Source organism: Agelaius tricolor, unplaced genomic scaffold, assembly GCF_023055355.1.
Source record: "Agelaius tricolor isolate 1412-34295 unplaced genomic scaffold, bAgeTri1.0.p SCAF_8, whole genome shotgun sequence".
Lineage (NCBI taxonomy): Eukaryota > Metazoa > Chordata > Aves > Passeriformes > Icteridae > Agelaius > Agelaius tricolor.
This window is the reverse complement of record NW_027269268.1, coordinates 3,197,522-3,216,913: the sequence shown is the minus strand read 5'-3', so window position 1 is coordinate 3,216,913 and position 19,392 is coordinate 3,197,522. Positions and strand designations below refer to the sequence as shown.

Here is a 19,392-nt window from a genome sequence, read left to right as displayed (position 1 = left end):
GTCAAAGCACAGAGTAGTTTCCATTCTTAATATCTTGGTCAAATTCTAATGCAACCTTCTGAACTTTCATGAAAGCACTTGTACAAGCAAAAACCTAAACCCCAAGGTAAACTGGGCAAACGTTACTGGCCACAGTGTTTACTTCTGAAGAAAGCTCAGGTCTTCTACCCGGTGAAATGTGACCTTTGTGATGCCGTGCTTGTATCCATCCACACTGTCTGTGCTTTCAAAATGGGATTCCAGTGCTCTGTCATGAGAGCAGACAGATGAGCCTGAACCAACATGTCAGAGCAGAGTGCTGCTTGGAGAGGTACCCTAGGCAGGAGCCACTTACCTTCACTGTGGTCCAAAGCCAAGGACTGCTCCGTGTCCACGTAGGTGCGCGTGCCGTGGCCCTGCACGGGGTCTATGCCGCTGGTCTCCATCAGGTGAACAATGTCCATGCGGTTGATTTTCGTGAGACATTGGGTCAGGTTGGTATCTGTGCCATTGGGAGGACACCATGCAGCTCAGTTAAGAATCAAGCACGCTCCCTCCCTTCTCCATAGGAAGGGCATATACAGGAGACTGACTAGTGTCATATAGAAATTATAGATACATTTAGAAGCAGTGCTATGTAAAATCTAAAAAGAACCAAATGGCTGCCTATAAAAACCAGCACTTTGGGTTTTTCCTTTTAACAAATTTGTTGAGTTACTGTGTTATACAGACAAGACTAGAAACAACATTGAGTACAATCCATGGTCATCCTTTCTATAGCCTAAATTTTCCCCAAATTTTCTTTGTGATTACAACACACCTGTCACCTCAGCTAGCAGACTGGAGACAGTTACACATAATAACTGGAGACAAACCTGTTGCATGTTTCCCATCCCTTTCAAGCCAGTATTTGAGGAGTGCGTGGCTCTGGTCTTGAAGAGAATTGGGATTTTCAATTCGGATCTGGTGAATTTGCTCCTCTGTGAAGTCCAGTTCTCTTGCTAGCTCTGAAAAAGAAATCCATCTTTGTAAAGAGGTCTGCTAATACTGCTACTACTCCCCTGGTCTAACGTCATTCAAAGAAAAATAAAAGTCTGTGAATTACAGTTTAACCCCAAAACCTGAGAAAACATTTCCATCTCGTTCCATGTTACTTTCACTTGTCCCTGCTACCACTTGCTGCCTCAAGCCTATTAAATGCACCATATTAAAGTGACTGTTTAGAGCAGGTTCCTTTGGTATCCATTTAGGACTCTTGGTATCCCAGACAAAATAAGCTTCTGAAATATTTTTCTAAAACATCTTTAGCTAATCAGAAAATCATCCAAAATAAACATGAGAGGAGTCTGGACCATTCCCCTCCCTTTCTCTCTGGAGCAGAAAGTGTGCACTTTACCTGTCCAGCTGAATCCAAGATGATCCGCAATGTGGGCCAGTCTTTCCTCTGTCCTTTCCTGATCATCCTGTTGATCTAAAGGGCAAAGAGAGCTGGAAGTTGCCTTTTGCAAGTTAAAAACCATTTCTATAGGAGAGAGAGCCCAAGAAGGGAAAGCACTGCTTTTTCCTAGCTGCTGTGCCTAAATGTGGACAGGCTGCGTAACTCAAGTGAAGCTTGTAAATCCCTAGGTTAAAAATGAAGCCAAAAAGCTTGGTTTTTTGAAAAGCATAGGACTATCTAGTTTTTCTCTTTGGAAATCAGATGTTCATGTGAAAACCTAATCTAGGACTGAAGCACCTACTATGCCTATTTTGGCCGGGCATTTTACTCTAAAACATCATTGTAAAGTTCAACTGAAGACTTTGACTAAGTCAAGAGCCATAGTTTTCCATGCCTCCTTAGTAAATGCCAGGGTTGAAGAATTCATCGGGACCAGTGCTTCTGATCATGTTCTTTGTGTTGTAAGGCAATTTTGCTCAAAAAGTCCATACAGCATGTCAGATTATGGTCTGTATTTGAGAGACTGTTAATTTTAGTGTCTTTGACCCTTTGGACGGGGAGTGAGACAAAATACCAACAACAAAGGCAAGGAAAAATCAGATGGTCATTCATCAGACCTCATTTACTTCACTAATGGTGAGAATGACAGCTCCTCCCATCCCCAAAGCTAATTTTAGGATGGTGGAATTTGAGTTTTGATTTTCCCTGAATGCACATGTGAACTGTGACACCTCTGAATCAGGAAATTGCTTAGGGTTCAAGACATGCACGTGTAATTCCAGCTCCTGATTTCCATTACTCACTACTAGCACACAAGCAGGCGAGAGGAAAACCAAGCACCAGAGAATGTGTACTAAAAGAGTTACTGGTGACTCAGAGTTTTCTTCAGACACAGACTGTCAACAAAAAGGAACATAAAAACCTTAATTATTTAAAACTCCTGCAGATCTTATTGTGTACCAACTCAAAAGTCTATTAATTTGCCTGTCTTGCTTTCAATTGATGCCTAAGCATTTCATTATTAGTAGAAGTTAATAGCTAGTAGGGTTAATAGGGCCAGGGAAAGTCAAAAGCCAAAACGTGCATGACCTAAGCAATCAGTTTAATGACAAAACCATACATATTTCTAGAAGTGTTTTTGCTTATTAAGATAACACTTCCCATAAGCATTTATGGTTTGCAATCTTGAGATCGTTTCACAGACAAGAACACAGACACAAGACAAAAAAACCAAATACAGCTCACAAGGGAAAAAAAAGCACAACTAACCACCAAAAGCTGAAAAGAAAATGCCACACGCATTACACCAGTGCACAAACGCACACACACACACACACCCAAAGAAAACAAAGAACAAAAGAGTTTAATTCATGACATGCGTCGCACAGGGAATCCCAGTCGTTGGCAAATACCTTCAGCACGGTCATGGACATTTTCGTCAGGGATACGTTCAATCTGAGTCTCTACAGACTCATCCCAAATGGGTCTGATGTCAAAGATGTCTTCAGGAACTGACTGCTGAGTCTCACTGGATGGCACATTTTCAATAACTGAAACTTCTAGGGCACTACTGCTTTCATCATCTGAAACTAATTCTTGTTCTCTCTCTGACTGTGTGAGTCTTTCCACTAATTTAGAAGCTTCATCACTAATTTCTTCAAAAAACTCTATGGAGTTTTTGTAAAGATCAAAAAAATTGTCCTTACTCTCTTTTGTGGGACTAAAAGCACTGCGGGAGCCTGTGCCACTTCTGCTTTTAACTGGCAACCGTGAAGAAAATACCTTCGATCTTGCTGTTGTTGCCTCATCTGAGTCTAGCTCAAACTTCATCTCACTCTCCCTCTCCCTGGCCTCTGCCTCTGCCTCAGCATAACTCCTAGCTTTGATGGAACGTTTGGTCTTTGTGTCCACAGGACTAGTGGCATCAGATTCCGATTTACTGCGGCTGTCTGGCTTTGCAGGGACTGCACTCGTCACGTCGAGCACTTTGGGTAACTCTGGCTTGCGGACGGATGTGTCCGCATGTGAGTGTTGTGGTTCGGCTTTTGGGAAAGCGGATTTCACGGGAATTTTAGACTTTGGTTTTGCTTGGTCATCTTTTCCTTCACACTGCGAACTGTCCAGGAAGTCATCTGGGAAAAGGCTCTCATTTTCTGATTGTTGCAAGGATTGCGATGTGGCAGCAGCTGTTCTTACAGGGATTTTGGATTTGCTTTCACAAGAAGGCACACTCTCCATTAGAGCAGTGGGGATTTCAATCACAGATCTCTGCTCCTCTGGGGAAGAGTCTGGGGACTCCTCACCCTGTTCAGAACTAACCAATTGAGTTACTTTAGAGAAATCTAACTCATCTTCTACCGCACACTGCTCGGGAGAGATGGGGCAAGGCACCTGACTGCTATCAATCGTATCAGTCTCCATTCTGGAGAGGGGCTCAGCTTCAGAGGCAGCAATTTCTTTCTTTGGTGATTTTGAAGAAGCTGAAATACCCATTTTAATTGGAATTCTGGATTTAAGATCTGCTTTTGCAGTGCCTGCGCTGGCACCTTCACCCATCATTTCTTCAGATCTATCACTAGACTCAGGCGATGGGGGTGAATATCTCAATGCATCTTGTTCTTGTATATCTGACTCCTCTGACTCTGACGGTGCAAATGGGTCCACGGGCCCCTTCAGCTTTGAAGATTCCACCTCTGCTGCTTCTTTCACTTCTTCACATAAAGAAACTTCTTCCTGAGGCTCCTGCCCCACCTGGAAGAAGTGAAAGCTTTCATCTGGGTAATTTCTTTTGGTCATGTCAATGGCTCCACTTCTAGTCATCTCAAACAACTTGCCTTCCTGAAAAAGAAAAGGATTTTGTTCACTGAGTGGCGTCCCTTCTTCGGTGGGTGTCCTGGCTGGTGTCGTGTCAGGGGTTGTGCCTTGGGATCGCCTGTCTACCATCAACCCAAATATCTTCTGTTCCTCTTCTTTCACCCGAGCTTCAAAAGCTTCATCATCTTCACGTATTTCACTCCACATGTCAGAATCCACATCAGTTCTGGTGATGACAACCTGACCCACCAATTTCTCTGTTTCATCTCTTATATCCTCAAGGGCAGATTCAGATAATTTTGTTGATTCTGAGGTTGGAGACCCTTGTGATATTGTCTGAAATCCATCCTCTGGTTTGGGCTCTATTTCCACATACACTTCCTCTGAAGAGCAATATTCATTGCCCGTGTCTCTGCTAAGTAGAGCTTCACCAGTCTGATCTTTCTCTTCTGCAATAGAATAGGTTTCCCTAGATAGCAGACTTCTACCAGATCCTACCTCACTTTCAGTGTCAATGAAGAAATGTCCAGAAGACACATTTTCGTAAGGGCTCACTATATACGGAGCACTACTGTCAGCGGCATCTGCTGCATAGCTGTTGAGTTCCCCTGTGTCAGTGGTTAGGGATGAATACTCTGGCAAGGGTTCCTCAGCATGAGCAGCCCTGTGAGATGTCTCACAACCTGTATCTGTTTTTCCCAAATCCCTTGCTGAAGCAGAATGGTCAGTGGTGTCACCTTCGGCCAGTTTGCCATTGCATGGGACAGAGTACTCGGTGGTACCGTGTCCACAAGAAAGACCATCTGCCTCTTCTGACACAGCTTCCATAGAAATGAGATCACTGCGTGGTAACAGGGCTGCGGGTTTGACACCTTTGTCAGTAGCATCACACTGCCCCATTGTTAGTGAAGACTCAGAGTGAACCTCTTCTTGACAACTGCCACCGACAGAGTGATAGGGAGTACACCCAGATCGTGTGACCGGGCCGTCAGGACTGACCATCTCACAGTCACCTGTACCATCACAACATTTGGATTCTGCACTTTCTGCTGACGCACAACCATTGGAAGGACAGGTGCCCATGGAAGGCTTACAGCTGCGCCCAAGGATAAGCTCCTCTTTGTCACCTTTGCCTGGTGCTTTAACCTCACCTATCCCAACAGAGCATGGCTGGGAATCAATGGGTTGGAAACCTGCTTCGTCAGGGCTAGAGCTGGAGTCAATACTAGGTGGTAATGGTGAGGGTGGCTGCACTCGGATCACAGGCTCCATTAAGAGGCCAGAGTCGGCTTCTTTTTTGAGCCGAGTCAATTCTGGCTCGCTTTCGGAAGAGGAAGAATTCTTTCTAGATTCAGCAGCAGGTGTCACCACCGTGGGTATGCCTTTTTCTACTACAGTAGTCTGCTCTGATGCTTCAGCCTCCCGTGAGGCTTCTGAATTGGCAACGACAGAAGATTCATCTTGTTTACAACTCCTTTTATAATCTCTCTTCTGTTTTGCTTCTTGTTCCAATTCATCAAACATTTTTATTTTGGTCACCATTTTAAACATCTCTTCTTCAGGGGTGAATCTCTTCTTTGGTTCGTTTTCTGAATCATCCTCTGGTTCTTCGTTGACTTCAGGGATGGTGGCTGACTTTGGTATGTCTGCCATTTTAGGTGTGATTTCATAGCTAATTTCTTCTGAACTAGGAGTTTCAGGGGAAACAGGGCTTTTCCCTGAACTCTCCATGAGGGATGTTTGCTCCAGGCTGTCATCATCGGCACTTCCCTCGGGGTCACGAAGAATCCTGGAACGCACTGATGCCAGCTCTGGGCAGGCTTCTGCTTTGCTATGAGCAGACGGAAGAGGACCCTGCCCCAAAATACAAGCCTTCACTGTTGGTTCTACGGGGCTGTTTTCAAGGGAATCACAGCAGGGGGACTCTTTCATAGGACTGGGCTCCAAAGAGTCGGGCGTTTTGTGTGATGAGTTATCTTCTAGCACTGGGCTTGCTTCCAGGGAGTCTTTATGACTTATAGTCAAAGAGTCATCTGCAACTGGGCTAAAGCCTTCACTATCATGGCTAGCAAGTGCAAGTTCCAATTTCTGGGGACTTCTAACTGTAAGACGGCGTTCACAGGCTACATCTTTTTCTTTCTCTAAAGCAGTGTCATGTGTTTCAGAAGACTTAGTGAAATGTGCAGTGGTTCTGGATTCTTTATCCCTGCTAATGTCTTTCACAATGGAAGCTGAGCTACTTTCTTTAAGTTTATCAGCCTCTTCTTCAGAGGCTGGAGGTACATGCTCTTCTGATAAATGGTCAGAATGAGACTCACAAGTCTCAGTAACAGCATCTAGCTGCCTCTTGGTAGTACCTTTTTCATCTTCCTTTGAGGAGACTTCCTTCGTAGAACACGTTTCTGCTGTTGTGTGCACTTGAGCTGCTCCTTTAGCGTCTTCAATTTGCCCATCAGTTTTCTTTGGTGAGAATGAAAGGCTTTCTGGGCTTGTTTCAGGAGTCTCTGCCAGACCCTCATGCTTGTAACTTTCCTCTGAGCTGATCTGAGGAGTTCCATCAAGTAGGCTGCCTGGAGAGTCAGCCACACCTTCGTGTTTAAGGCTCTCTGAGCTCCCATCGAGAGCAGCACTTTGCAGAGAAAGAGCAGGAAGGAATCCATCTTTCCCATACTCTGTGGGAAAAGCAGCACCAAAAGGACTGGTCAGTACTTGCTCCAAGTTAACCTCTCCCTCCTCTGTCACTGAGAGATGTCGGAACTGTTGGTATTTGTCATTATCCTCCAGTTCTTCTTTAATGACATCAGAAAAGTCTGTTGAGGTTTTCCTGTCAGGGCTGATCTGGAAGTCAAGATCCCCCTGGTCATCAGAAGTCCTGCCCTTCCCAGCTGCCGTTTCTTTGGCACTTTCAGCAATCATTACCGGAGGGAGAGTTTGGGTTGGCTTTTTGCTGCTCTGCTCTTTTACTTGGTCTTTGCCACTAGTTTTTTTGGCAGTTTCGATGGTGGAAACTTGAGTTTTTCCTTTCTTTGATTGTGGCTCTTTCTCTGCTTTTGACACCAAGCTTGGTTTGTCCTTCTGTTTGTCTGTCTTGAGATTTGACGCTCGCTTTGTTTCACTCTGCAAAGGAATTGTTTTCTTGCGGGGAGTTTCCTTCTCAGGGGCCTGTTGCTTCTGCTTGACAGATTTGTGTTCAAAGAGTCCGGAAATATTCTTGGATGGGTCTTGCCCTGACTGGAAGGCTTTCATTAGTTCCCGAACAGACATGGTCTCTTCAAGTCTCTCTGTCTTAGAAGAAGGTGAGACGGGCGGCTGGGCTTTTTGTGCTACTGGCTTTTTGACTTGCACTGATTTTTTAGGCGCCTTTTCGGCAGGGCCTTCTTTTGCCTGAACTCTGACAGGCAGTTTTGAGCGTACTTTTTGCTCATCTTCCACTCGTTTCTGAAGAGCTTTCACTTTATCCTTTATTGAGCCAATGGGAGTTTCCTCGATAACAGGGGACACAGCTTTAGGCTCCGGAGTGCCTGTCACCTTTAGGCCAGGCTCCCCAGCCGGTGCCTCGTCTGCAGTGAGCTTAGGCAGTCTCAGTTTCTCTCCGCTGCTGTGTACCTTGCCTTCCTTTGGCTTTGGCTTTTCTCGTAGTTTTGCCCTAAGGGGCTTTTTAACTTCTGAGGCTGCCTTCTGTTGCTCCTGTGAGGTTGCTTTCCCAGTTTTTGGAGATTCTTTTCCTTTTTTTTCAGAATCCCTGCTTACTGCTACAGCTTTGATTTTCCCTTCTACTACCTCCTTTTGTAAGGCCTGTGGCTGTCCCTCATGAAGAGAAACGTCTGGTTTTAAATCCTCTGCAAGGTAATCCACCGCTCCTGTCATGTCTGGCTCCCCTTTTCCTGTTGTCCCTTTGTCTACCCTGACTTCTCCATGGCTCGGCTCTGTGACTTCTGACGGAGCATTTCTCCTGGCCTCTTCAATTTCTTCATCACTGACAAGGATCCATTCTTCTTCTAGGGGTTCTTGTCTGGAAAGGGACTTCTGCAAAACATGTTCTTCTCTGGTGTAGGATCCACCTCTCAGAATTTCATTTACTTTTTCTAAGTCCTCTTTCACTCTTTCAACTATTTCAAAAGGTTCTCCTGGCTCTTCGTCAGCAGACTTTTCGAGATCTTTCACCTTAATGGAGCCTGATTTATCAGAAGGGTCACTTGTCAGGATGGCAGTCATTTTGATCAGATCTTGTTTCATCTCAGAAACTTCAGACAACAGGTCTGGACTGGCTAGTACAGGGACTTCATTAACCAGATGGCTTTTCAGGGCAGATGTTTCTGTAGATTCTGTCTCGTCATCTTTGATGCGAATGAAAAACATTGAAAGTAAAATGGAAATCAAAAATAGAGATTGGAATATGTAATCAGGACTGAAAATGACAGTCTTTGGCTGTAGTGGTGGGAAGGTCAACAAAATGGGCTGGGAATGGTGGATCCACAAGATCTGAGGGTACAAGAGCAAAGCAAAGCTAACAGGGGGTGGGAAAAAAAACAACTGAAAAGGAAAATGGCAGGAAATAACTTGCTTCACTTTATCTCTAGAGCACAACCACACATACAGTATCAAAGCTGAAACAAACCAAACCAGGACACCACTAAAAAAAACCCAAAACAACAACAACAAAATTTCAAATCAAAACCAGAAGAAACACAGTGAAGTTACACAAAGAGAGGCATCTCAAGATTGTTCAGATGTTACAGATCAATGTTCAAATAAAAAGAAAAACAAGAAAAAAGGGGGAAAGCATTAGAACTGATTCAAAGTCGATTTCCTCTAAGAGAAAGCCAGTGTTAGCAAACTGTCAGAATAACATTGGGTTAACAGTTTTGTTTTTCTTAATGACCAAAATAAAAAGCAAAAAGTAATTCTGCAGTAATCTAAAATAGGATCAAATATGTGGAGATCTGAATCAGCTGCAAACCGGCATTTCATCTAAGGGGATTTCACACCTACACAATGAAACAAACAGGCTTTTGTTTTAAGAGGCATGGTCCTTTCCTTGGAACATCCTCATTGACAACTAATGAACTGACTGAGGAAAGAGAAGACAGAGAAGAAAAGGAGAGAAAAAACTGTGAATCAACTTAGAAGTGATTTCAGAGTTTTAAAAAATGTAATGTATGGCAACCCAAAGTCACAGACAGTCACACTAGACACATACATACAATTCATGTAAGGCAAGTTATTTCCATGCAAAGCAAAGGTGTTGCAAATGCTGCTGGGTATGTAGCTTCGGTTAAAAACAAGAGCTCTAAAAATTATTCATATAAATTAAAGGTACATGAAAATACTGTAAACATACTGTGGTGAAATATTTGTCTAATCTGGCAATCAATATACAGGAAGGTGGCTGCAGATAATTCCCATTATGCCATAGCTGCCTGCTGGTAATATTTCATTTCAGCAAGGACTAGCAGAAAATGGATATTGAACAGAACAAAACACTGGAGAACTGAAGCCAGTTACAAACAGAACACAATACTTAGGAATCACAGATGGACATTTTCCCTTTAAAGGTAGCATGTCACATGGAACTGCACATTTCAGCACCCCAGTGAAAGTCAAAGAACTAATGCAAATAAGGAGACCTTAAGCAAAACATAATTATCTGTCTTTATTTGTAAAAAAGATCCATTTTGCTACGCTGTTCTCCTGAGTGTAACGAATGCTAAATATTTGTGCTGTACATTAATTAGAGCCAGATTGCTGCAGGGTATTGCGGTGCTGAAAATGTGGTCTTTTGGTGCTGCTGCTTTACAAATGAACGGTCTGGTGCATGTTGAAATGCCAACCAGTAATTTTGTAAATTTGTAATATGGATTTCATAAATATCAAATGCATGACTCTTTCACTGGCCAATAATCGAGTTAATCAGCCTGAAGCAATGCAACTCCAGCAGGAAATAAATTGCAAGTGCTATCCAGACAGTGTGTGGCTAGAGCAGGAACACTCCCTGGGGTTCTCTGGGGCCCTGGCAGAGTGGGCAGTGAGGAAGTGGCAGGAGGACAATGCAAGACACCGCACTTTAACTGCAGAGGAGGCAAGATATTGCATTCCAAACTGGAAACATGGCAGATGTCATGCTTTTCCTGAACAGATCCAATAAATGGCTGCATTTGGAAGCAGCTCTCATTAGAGACACTTCTGTGTGTGCAGAGATTAATTTGATTTGCCTCTCCCATAAAGGAGATGTTTGTGAACCCCTCGCCCATGGTCTCTCATGGTCACAGCCTGATTGGGCGTGTACAGAGGGTGTTTGTGCTGTGCCAAGCCATCAGGTCAGATTTCCAGCCATATTTCACCACAGTAAAGGGTGGGGCAAGGGAGGGAGGGTTAAACAGGCTGATTCCTTTGGACAGTATCACTTTTTGGAATGGCTGTACTCCTTGAGATTAACAAAATAGATGGGAGTCCTCATTAGGTTTTCATTAAAAGTGATACTGTCATCTGTCTCAAATAAGAGGCAAGAATGTGTGTCAACAAATGGAGAAAACAAAAAAAAAACGGAGGGATGAGCATTCATACAAGCAAAATAGCAATAGCAGGTTCACTAGGGATGTCAAAGGAAAGTAAAGGCTTAGATGAACGGTTTTTAACTGTATTACTTATTAATTTACGTGTTAATTGTATTGAATTGGATAGCTGCTGAGATATTAAATTGGTTTTCATTACGTATTTAAAGTATTGATGTTATTAGCAATAGCAGTTAAAACTTAGCTTTTTCATGCTTATCTTTACTCTTATCATCTCTCATACAAATTGCATTATAACATTCTCAAAGAAAAAAAAATCTTACTTTTTTCTGAAGTCATATCAACCTGGAAGAGGAAAAATCAGGAGATTTAAAACTTCAAATACAATTGCCATACAGAAGCCACAGGTGAAATGCTAGTTGTATAGAGACGCATGGACTTAAATGGAACCAAGAATGCATTTAAAATAACAGTAAAAGCAATAAAATAACAGTAAAAAGAACAGTAAAAGTTAATTTATTTAGGGTCTCAAATACTAAGAAAATGGTTACTTCACTATAGTTATGGTCAACAGTAGATGCAAAATGTTGCAGTGTATTTTCTTTAAATGCTCTTAGCAATCATAGAGGACCTAAACTTTTGCATTACCAGGTGTGTGGTTACATTGCTCTTAATTTATTTCTTCCTGTCTAAAGCAAAATAGTGAAGGCATTTGGTCCATCTGGAAGGCAACCAGGAAGTTTCATGCATTGTGTTTCCTTGGACACATTCATTCTGAGAGCATGAACTGCATTTCTGCCTCTGTGTTCAGTGATGATGAAATGCAGGTGCACCAATGATGGCAGAACTGCCCAAGGCATGACATGGGGCTGGATGCCACTAATGGCTATTGATACCTTTAAATGGAAGCTGTGATGGCCCTCACAGGCCCCTTTTGTGATTTTTCAGAATTATTTGGGTACACATAAAAAAACCCATACAATTTTACTGTTATTCAAAAGATAACACAGTCCTTGTCAAAAAAGTATTGAACAGAACACAATCTCAGGCCATGAAAATTGAAAAAGCAAATTTTTGAGGTAACTTTGTAATTTCAGTTTATTTCAGTTCTGCTAGCATTTGTCCACACCAGTACATGTTGTTTAAATTTAGCTGTGGAAAAATTTGCTCAGAAGTAGCATTAAAGCTTTAATTTCCTATACAAGCTTGTGGTAGGAGTAGGACAACTGTGAAGAATGCCAATCAGCTGTGCAGTACTGCTGGTACAAGATACTGGCACATGGTAAAACCCCCAAGGTTTTAATGAGTGCTGAAAAGGTTTACACAGTTCAAACTATTCTTTATAAAGATAAATACAATATGCTGTCTTAGTCAAGATGTTAGAAACCCTTGCCTTTCCATGAGCTGACACTGAACAGAAGGAAATCCCTGGCCATATGTGCATGTTCATACATGCCTGACAATCCTTTAGGCTCACATAATTACATCTCACAGCCAGCAGTGTGTGTAACAGATCTGTAATAGCCTGAACTCCTCTGATGCACACATTGTCCTACATTGCCTACCTTGCATCCCTAACATGTCCTAGCTTCCCTCACTTTCAGTTCTTCCAGATCAGTCCAGATTTATGTCAGCATACTAATTAATATTATTAACATATAAATTAATGAAGTCAACAAAAATAGTTTAAAAAGCTTATAGCCGTCAATGAGCTTGTCTTTTTGTGCTTTAGTTTCCTATAAAAATAGAAGTCATATTTACCATAGGAATGGTAAATATTTTTATAATGATAATAGAGAACTGCAAGCCATGCCACAGAGCTGCTGGATCTGTTGTGCAGTGCATGGGAAAGATGTCCATCATCTTTGGGGAGCTGGCTAATCTCACAGTGTGCCCAACAGCTGAACACCATCAAAATGTGAGGGCGCTTTTCTAATGTTCCTCATCAGTGCAGGAGTCAGAGCTTAAGGAACATCTCTAAGTGCCAGACCGGGCTGGGAGCTCAGGGGGGAGCTGATACAATTTAGTTAGTGCTAAAGATGAACATTCTAAACCTTTACTTGTTACTTCTGGGTTAACGCTGATTCTGTACTGGATGTCCATCACCCAGCTCAGCAAAGTGTAATATCCATCTACTGGATGTTATAAATGGAGAAGACTGGCCATTTTAACATAGGCAAAATTCAACTCTGCCCATTCCCAAAGTGAGTCTGTGCAAGGCCCTCTGCTGTGTCTGTAGCACTGAGCTAAGGATCAGTTCTGAGTTGTGCCTGTTAGTTGTGTTTGAGCAATGTGTGTGGGCAACAACATGCTGATTTAGCAACATTACCTCTTCTGGTTCTGGATCTGAATCTGATTCCTTTTGGTCCCAAAGCGCCATGCAAAAAGAGAAAGGGGAAATAGAGCAGGCAAAAGGCAAATTTTTTTTAGAAGAGAATAGGAAAAAGTAACTTCCCACAACATTTAACAGAAAAGAGGAAAATGCAGTACATTTCTGCAGTTGATTTCTTATGACAAAAAGCAGCAAAACTGAACTGTCAATTTAAACACAAAAGGCTATAGAACCAGGCAAAATACAAACTGAAAAGTTAGATGTCTAGTGATCCTTCTTTGTACCAAAACTTTAAATGTATACATGCTTTTTTACCCATAAATTGGCATATATAAACACTTAAAATATTCAACAACTATTACCATTTCAAGTCACAAAAATGTTGAGATGCTTTGCTTAAAAATTATACTAAAATGCTATAATAAAGATTTACTATATTCTAAAAATACTGAGAAGAAAATTATCATCATTTTGGGCAAATACATCTCTAAAAGGCATGCAGCTTCTAATCCAACCAGGAAAGGAAAAAACCCCTTGTGTTTTCAGAGAATAAACATAAACTGACACTTTCTAAGGAAACAAGTCTTTACTCTCTGAGGGCACTCCCACTCATCTCTCCTGAGACCTCAGGAAATACTTGACTATGTCTCCCAACACTGGCATTAGGAGTACCAAACTCAAGACACCAAAAGCCCTTGCATGGAATTTTTTCCTTTTTCAAGCCCCTTCCCACAAAGCTTTAACCCTGTTTTGCCCTCCTCCCCATTTCTTGTTTGCATGATAATGCTGATGCCTGCAGCTGGGTATAATTTCACAGTACCTTTGTGTAAATGGGTAAAGTGATGTTTAAATTACATATGGCTTGATGAACGAGGCCTCTGGTAGATTTTGGCTCCTTCATGAATGATAATCGTCCACAGGGCTCTTGAGTGCTATCTCGGACCTGGCACAGGAAAAATAAACACATTTAACCTGCTGCTCTGCTGTGTGACCTGCTTGTGTCTCCCAAAAACTGTTCAGCAGGAGGGACCAGATGGGGAGAAAAAGTTCACTTAGGCAAAAATAATGTGTTTTCACTTTTTCCCCCCGTTGTTTGTAAATGTACATAAGGATGTGTTTGTGTATTCAATATATATTGAATGTTGGTGGTGGAAAATTCAAGGGGGAGGGAATCTGCAAAGCCAAAGGAAGGCAGTGGCACAGATAAAGGTGTAAATTAAAATAAGCTTACAAAATATTGCTGGTAAGGAGGGAGAAAGTTTAACATTTGTCTAGCAGCACACAGCAAATACAACACAGTGACAGAGTAGGTTGATTTTCTCCACTTACTGGAAGTTTCCATCCATAAATAATTTCTCTAAAAGTGTTATTTATATAACAGTAATAGTTTCCTTCTTTGTAGTGGGAATTCCTGGGTAGAAGGAAAAGTCTGTGGAAGAGGTTTCCAGTGCTTTCTAATCTCCCTCTCAGAAGAGGTGGTGATGGTGGCTCAGTGACAGCAGCCCTTCTGACCACAGTGGGTTAATACATTACTTAATTTGAGAGGAATGAAGGGTTTTCACTTTGGCTTTTATTTTACAAATTTTCCTACTCATAAAAAAAGTTTTTTTAAATGGAATAGTACTGGGATAAAATTAGGTTCCAGTTGGGAATTTATATAAATTAATAGTTTGGCTTTCCTTTGTTCACAAAAAATATGGTGAAGTGATAACTTGAAATATCCAAAAAGGAGCCAGCAACATTACCTTAACAAACAGAGGAAGTCTATTTTCTTTGAAGGCAAAGAAACTGAATATATGGTGCTGCCCACTCTTTGTGAGTGGCACTAGATTGCCAAAGCAGTCAACATAGATGGGTTTTCCTTCTAACACCTGTTGGAAAGGATAAAAAGCAAACAGTTAACTAATCCTTGGGAAGTGATTGAGATTGCTTCTTAAGGATAGCTCTACAACAGTACAAATCAGTTTGTGGAATTATTAGGACTTGTCAGCGTTTACAAGATTTGTTATGTACAGCAACCTAAAATGTGTGGAAACATATCAGATTATTAAATTCCAAAGAGACCAGATTGCTAATTTAGTAACAATAGTGCAGTACTTTAAATGACAACAGTATATTACTCAGTGTCATAAATCCGGGGAAACTTTTAAATCTAGATTTTAATTTTGATTTTTGATTGACTCCAATTTTAGCATACTTTGCTAACCTGACCTCATCACCACAGTCAAATAAATATTCTCTTCAGCTGTCAGAACACAGAGTGTTTGCCTACTGAGTCCATTTATTACAGCTGGATCTGTAGAGGCCTAAGAGCTTTTGAAAGGCAGGCCTCAGGTAAATATCTCTCTGAAATCTCTCTATAATGGCACTGCTTGTATCTTCAGATTGCTGTTGTTATGGCCCCTCCGCATGGTTGAATATCAGATCAGCAGTTTGGGAAATATTCCATTCAAACTGCAAATACATTTGTGGCTTATCCTTACTTCCCAGAAATTCAGCCTTGTCATTCAGTTTGAAAAGCTCATATTTTATCTTGCTGATCTGCACAAGAGATAGCTGTCAGAGCTTCAGGAACAGTGAGGACAATTCTTTTAAAGGTGGGATTCTCATGGAAAAGAGACAGAACTAAGCAGAATGTGCCACGTAAGTTAAAGCACCTTCAATTTGTCATCCCTTCTAAGGAAGCTGACAGAGTCAGAAAAACTGCATTTAGCAGGCAGTTTGCTGAATTCCACATAGGAAAGTTTTTGCCTGCTCAGCAACAGATTTAATGTAATTTTATTTTCATAAAGCAGAATACTAATCAAACCTGCTACTTGAACTTCTTGGTATGTGTGCTGACAAACAGTGACCCCTGTCAGCTGCCTTTCTGGTTAGTGATGTGCATTGATGGGGTTGCTGGAAGTCAGGATTTAGCCATCATTTTTGGCTCCAACCCTCTCCCTTTAGCCCTGTGGGCTGAGTTTGTCTGTTGCCCTCTGGGAATAGGGTTTCCTCACTACTTTTTCCTTACACCTGACAAAAGTCCAAGTTTCCATTTTATCATGGCTGTTGATACTGCATTGTGACAGTACTTGTTGACAGATTATTTTTCAGTCCTTGTGGCAGATAGAAGGTGGAAAATACTAGTTTAAAAGCAGACAGTAGAAAATGGAGAAAACTTAAAGTCTTGCACAGTACCTCTACATCCCTGCTTCTGGCAACTTCAGCAAAGTTTTCTTGTTGTTCTAGAGTTTTATCCACCTTGTCATCTGTCATGCAGAAACATCTTAACCGTGCTTCAATAGGATCATGAGATTTGGCAAACACCACAAATTTGGCCATGTAGGGGACACAGATAATTTCTCTGTATACTTGGGAAGCAAAAGTAACAGATTCTTGTGTCTGACGACAGTCTATCAACCAAAATCTGTAAAAGAAAATGAAAAGTTGCACCATTAGCAGAGAAGGTTTTAAGAAAGGAAACTCTGTGTTTTCCCATCCTGGCAGCACTAGCTGGTAACCAGAGCAATGGGAGATAAGTCAGAGGAGTAAAAAAAGAATTGTCACTTTTGGTTTTTGTCTCCCACCCAATTTAAAGGAAATGGCTGTCAATTCCTTACATACAACAGCAAAACCTGAGGTCTTTAGGTGAACATAAATGACTTTGTCCACTGTGCAAAGCTGCATGCAGAATCAGAAACTATTTCTATGTGAATTTAGTCACCAAGCATTTTCCAAGGAGTAACACGTCCTGCCTTCTTTCCCAGCTACCACTTGAGTTTCTCTGGAGCTGATGCCATTTCTATTCAATAAAATCCACTGTGTGGGTGGAAAGCTCAAGTTTCCCAGCTGGTGGATGAAGGCGGAAGTCAGGAGGGGTCAGAGACAGCTCAAAAGCTGCTCTGATCTGTAGGGATGTTATTCCTCACGGTGGATTATGTGGCATTAGAAGTCCAAAGCACACCTTTGGAGTGTGGCTGCTCTGCACTTACTTATCTGCAGCTGAATAGCAGCAAATTCCATGCTGTGCTCATCTTAAGAATGCTTAACAAACACAGTGCCCAAAACCCGAGGCTGCTGACATTTGCAAGAGGGAAAGCATGTGTGCTACAGAAAGGCTCTGCATACTGATCCTTTCCTTTTCCTGCGTGGGAGAATTATGCTGTGCTGGGCTACAACTGGAGAGGCCACATCCTCTGAGAAACCACCAGATGCCTCAGTGATTTGCTGTCAAACACCAGGAGCTAAAAAGCCTCAACAGATCTTAAGTCTTTGAAAAGCTGCAGCTCAGGAAATGGAAAACAAACACTGTGCCTCCAAGTCTTCAGTGTAATTCACATGGCAAGTATATCTCTTTCCCAAGCTCATCTTGGACAGAATTAGTTTTATGAATGGTAAAATTGTTGTCCATCATTAATGCTTAACTAGAACATAAAAAAATTACTGTGAATAGCAAAGAATCAGACATTAGATGAAAAACCCCCTTTTTAAAATGTACCAGCATTTCAAATCATGTTTGGGGCAAAGTAGATACTTGAACATTCATTTGGATTAAAAAGAAGAGGCAGAACCCATTAAAATCTCTACATGGAACCCTGCCTGTATCACAGAACATGAACAATAGTGATCAATTTTCCTGTCATCATCAGGATTAAGAAAGATCTACTAGAAATATGAATTGTAAGACTATAAAGTGTCACCCTCATTCTGGATATCACATGTAGTCCCCTGATGTTGGGGACTTGACAGTTTTAGGGATTTGGACCTCTCAAACTCTGTGTCTTGTTTCCACAGTTGGTTTTTAAATCAGCCTTTGATTCCTGCCTTTGCACAGACCTCTGCAGCAGCAGCACTGAGCAGAATACCCTGTAAGATTCCCCTCTTGTGGCCACTGCTGCTACAGTGAAAAGCTCAGTTACACCCAACAGAAACGTGCATCAGCAAACAGCAGGGGGAAAGCAGCCCGTTCTGAACTGAGAAAGGATAAAAAAAGTAATACCGTATTTCACCTAATGTTAATCTGGAGCTTGGACTGCATTTTAACACTGAATACACTATTTCGATAAATAACAAACCTAATTAACAGCAATAACCGCCCCAGATAATGAATGTTTGCACTGAATTTCATGGGCAAGTTATTCATGATTTTTTTAACTGTTTGGTGGAGTACACAGCCTAGATGAAATATTTTCCAGGTCACAGATTGCATCTCCTATTACAGAGGAGGAGATTTTTGGGCATTTCTGTGATATGCATCATGAACACAAACTAAAATACATACCTACATTCATTTATATTACTCTTTTTTTTAAATGAAAATCTGTTTTCAGTAAGAGAGAAGTTAAATCTCATGACAAGAACAGATGTATGGAAGAGAGGCTTCTAGACCCCAGTTTGGTACACCTAGAGTCCCTTTCTGCCTGACCTCTCAGTTTTGGATATTCCAGAAGTAATATCTCTTACAAGATGTATGTGTGAGGTACCCAAATAAGGGATTTCTTTTACATGGAAATTTGAATAATAATCAATCTCTCTGTTCGTTCTTCTCTAAACTAAAATCATTTAACAGAAATATTTGCAGAACAAAGGCATGTATTTGAGAGTATTCCTCTAAAAGTCCTGTTTGGTTGTGTAGGTACCTGGCAGACACATTTGTCGTGAAGGAAACACATTCATTAACAAAGGTCAGTGGTGTTGTCCCAGTGATGTCTTCCCATTGGGCAGGAGTAGTTCCTCCTGAAAATATAGAGGTTTAAAAATAAAATCAAAACCAAGCAAGTCTGCAACTTTTTTGCTTCTAAGAGATTCTTTACAGTTTTTAATTGCTGTGAAAAAGGTAATAATCCCAGATATACTTTCTCCTTGGGTCTACAGTCTTCCACTAATGCTAGTAGGACTGGATAGGCTTACCCTGAAAATACCAAGTATCCAAATGATTTTTAAGTGCTGAGCCCTGTAGCACAGGATTAAATTAATTAATTAAATTAAACACTTGCAGCTCATTTCTGTCTCTTAAGGGAGACTGAAGGAGATGCTAATCACTTGGGAACCATGGCAAGTCAAGTGTTTAACTCCAGAATTTTCCTCCAAAGTAAACTGCAACAGTAAGCCTGCACTACTCTTACTTTGCCAGGCAGAGGTATGTTGTTTCTCAAGAAGCAAACTGTAAGGAAAATGCAAAAAAATCACCAAACCCCAAGTCTGTGATTATATTACACATGTTTTGTTAGTGCAAACAACAACTGTTATTTCTGGTATAAAGGAATTGTTTGGAAAGTAGCATATTTTCACAGCTTCTTGCCCCATCCAGCTTCCCCTGTGTGTAATCAGTTCAG

At 41.4% G+C, this 19,392-nt stretch overlaps 1 protein-coding gene across 38 annotated transcripts in view; it reads right to left on the bottom strand.

Moving 5' to 3' along the window:
• Positions 1-19,392, bottom strand: part of ANK2 (ankyrin 2) — a 277,485-nt gene that overhangs the window by 12,116 nt on the left and 245,977 nt on the right. For 16 of the 38 annotated variants that reach the window (XM_071431355.1, XM_071431362.1, XM_071431354.1 and 13 more), the window contains 9 exons: positions 18,697-18,793; positions 16,256-16,484; positions 14,821-14,946; positions 13,896-14,018; positions 13,073-13,102; positions 11,067-11,088; positions 1,376-1,450; positions 855-986; positions 335-481 (listed from right to left, as the gene is read on the bottom strand). In XM_071431355.1, the coding sequence (XP_071287456.1) occupies positions 335-481; positions 855-986; positions 1,376-1,450; positions 11,067-11,088; positions 13,073-13,102; positions 13,896-14,018; positions 14,821-14,946; positions 16,256-16,484; positions 18,697-18,793 (981 nt within the window). Of the gene's footprint in view, positions 1-334; positions 482-854; positions 987-1,375; positions 1,451-2,829; positions 8,569-11,066; positions 11,089-13,072; positions 13,103-13,895; positions 14,019-14,820; positions 14,947-16,255; positions 16,485-18,696; positions 18,794-19,392 lie in introns of all 38 variants that reach the window. The other 22 variants (XM_071431343.1, XM_071431348.1, XM_071431342.1 and 19 more) reach the window with 2 other exon arrangements.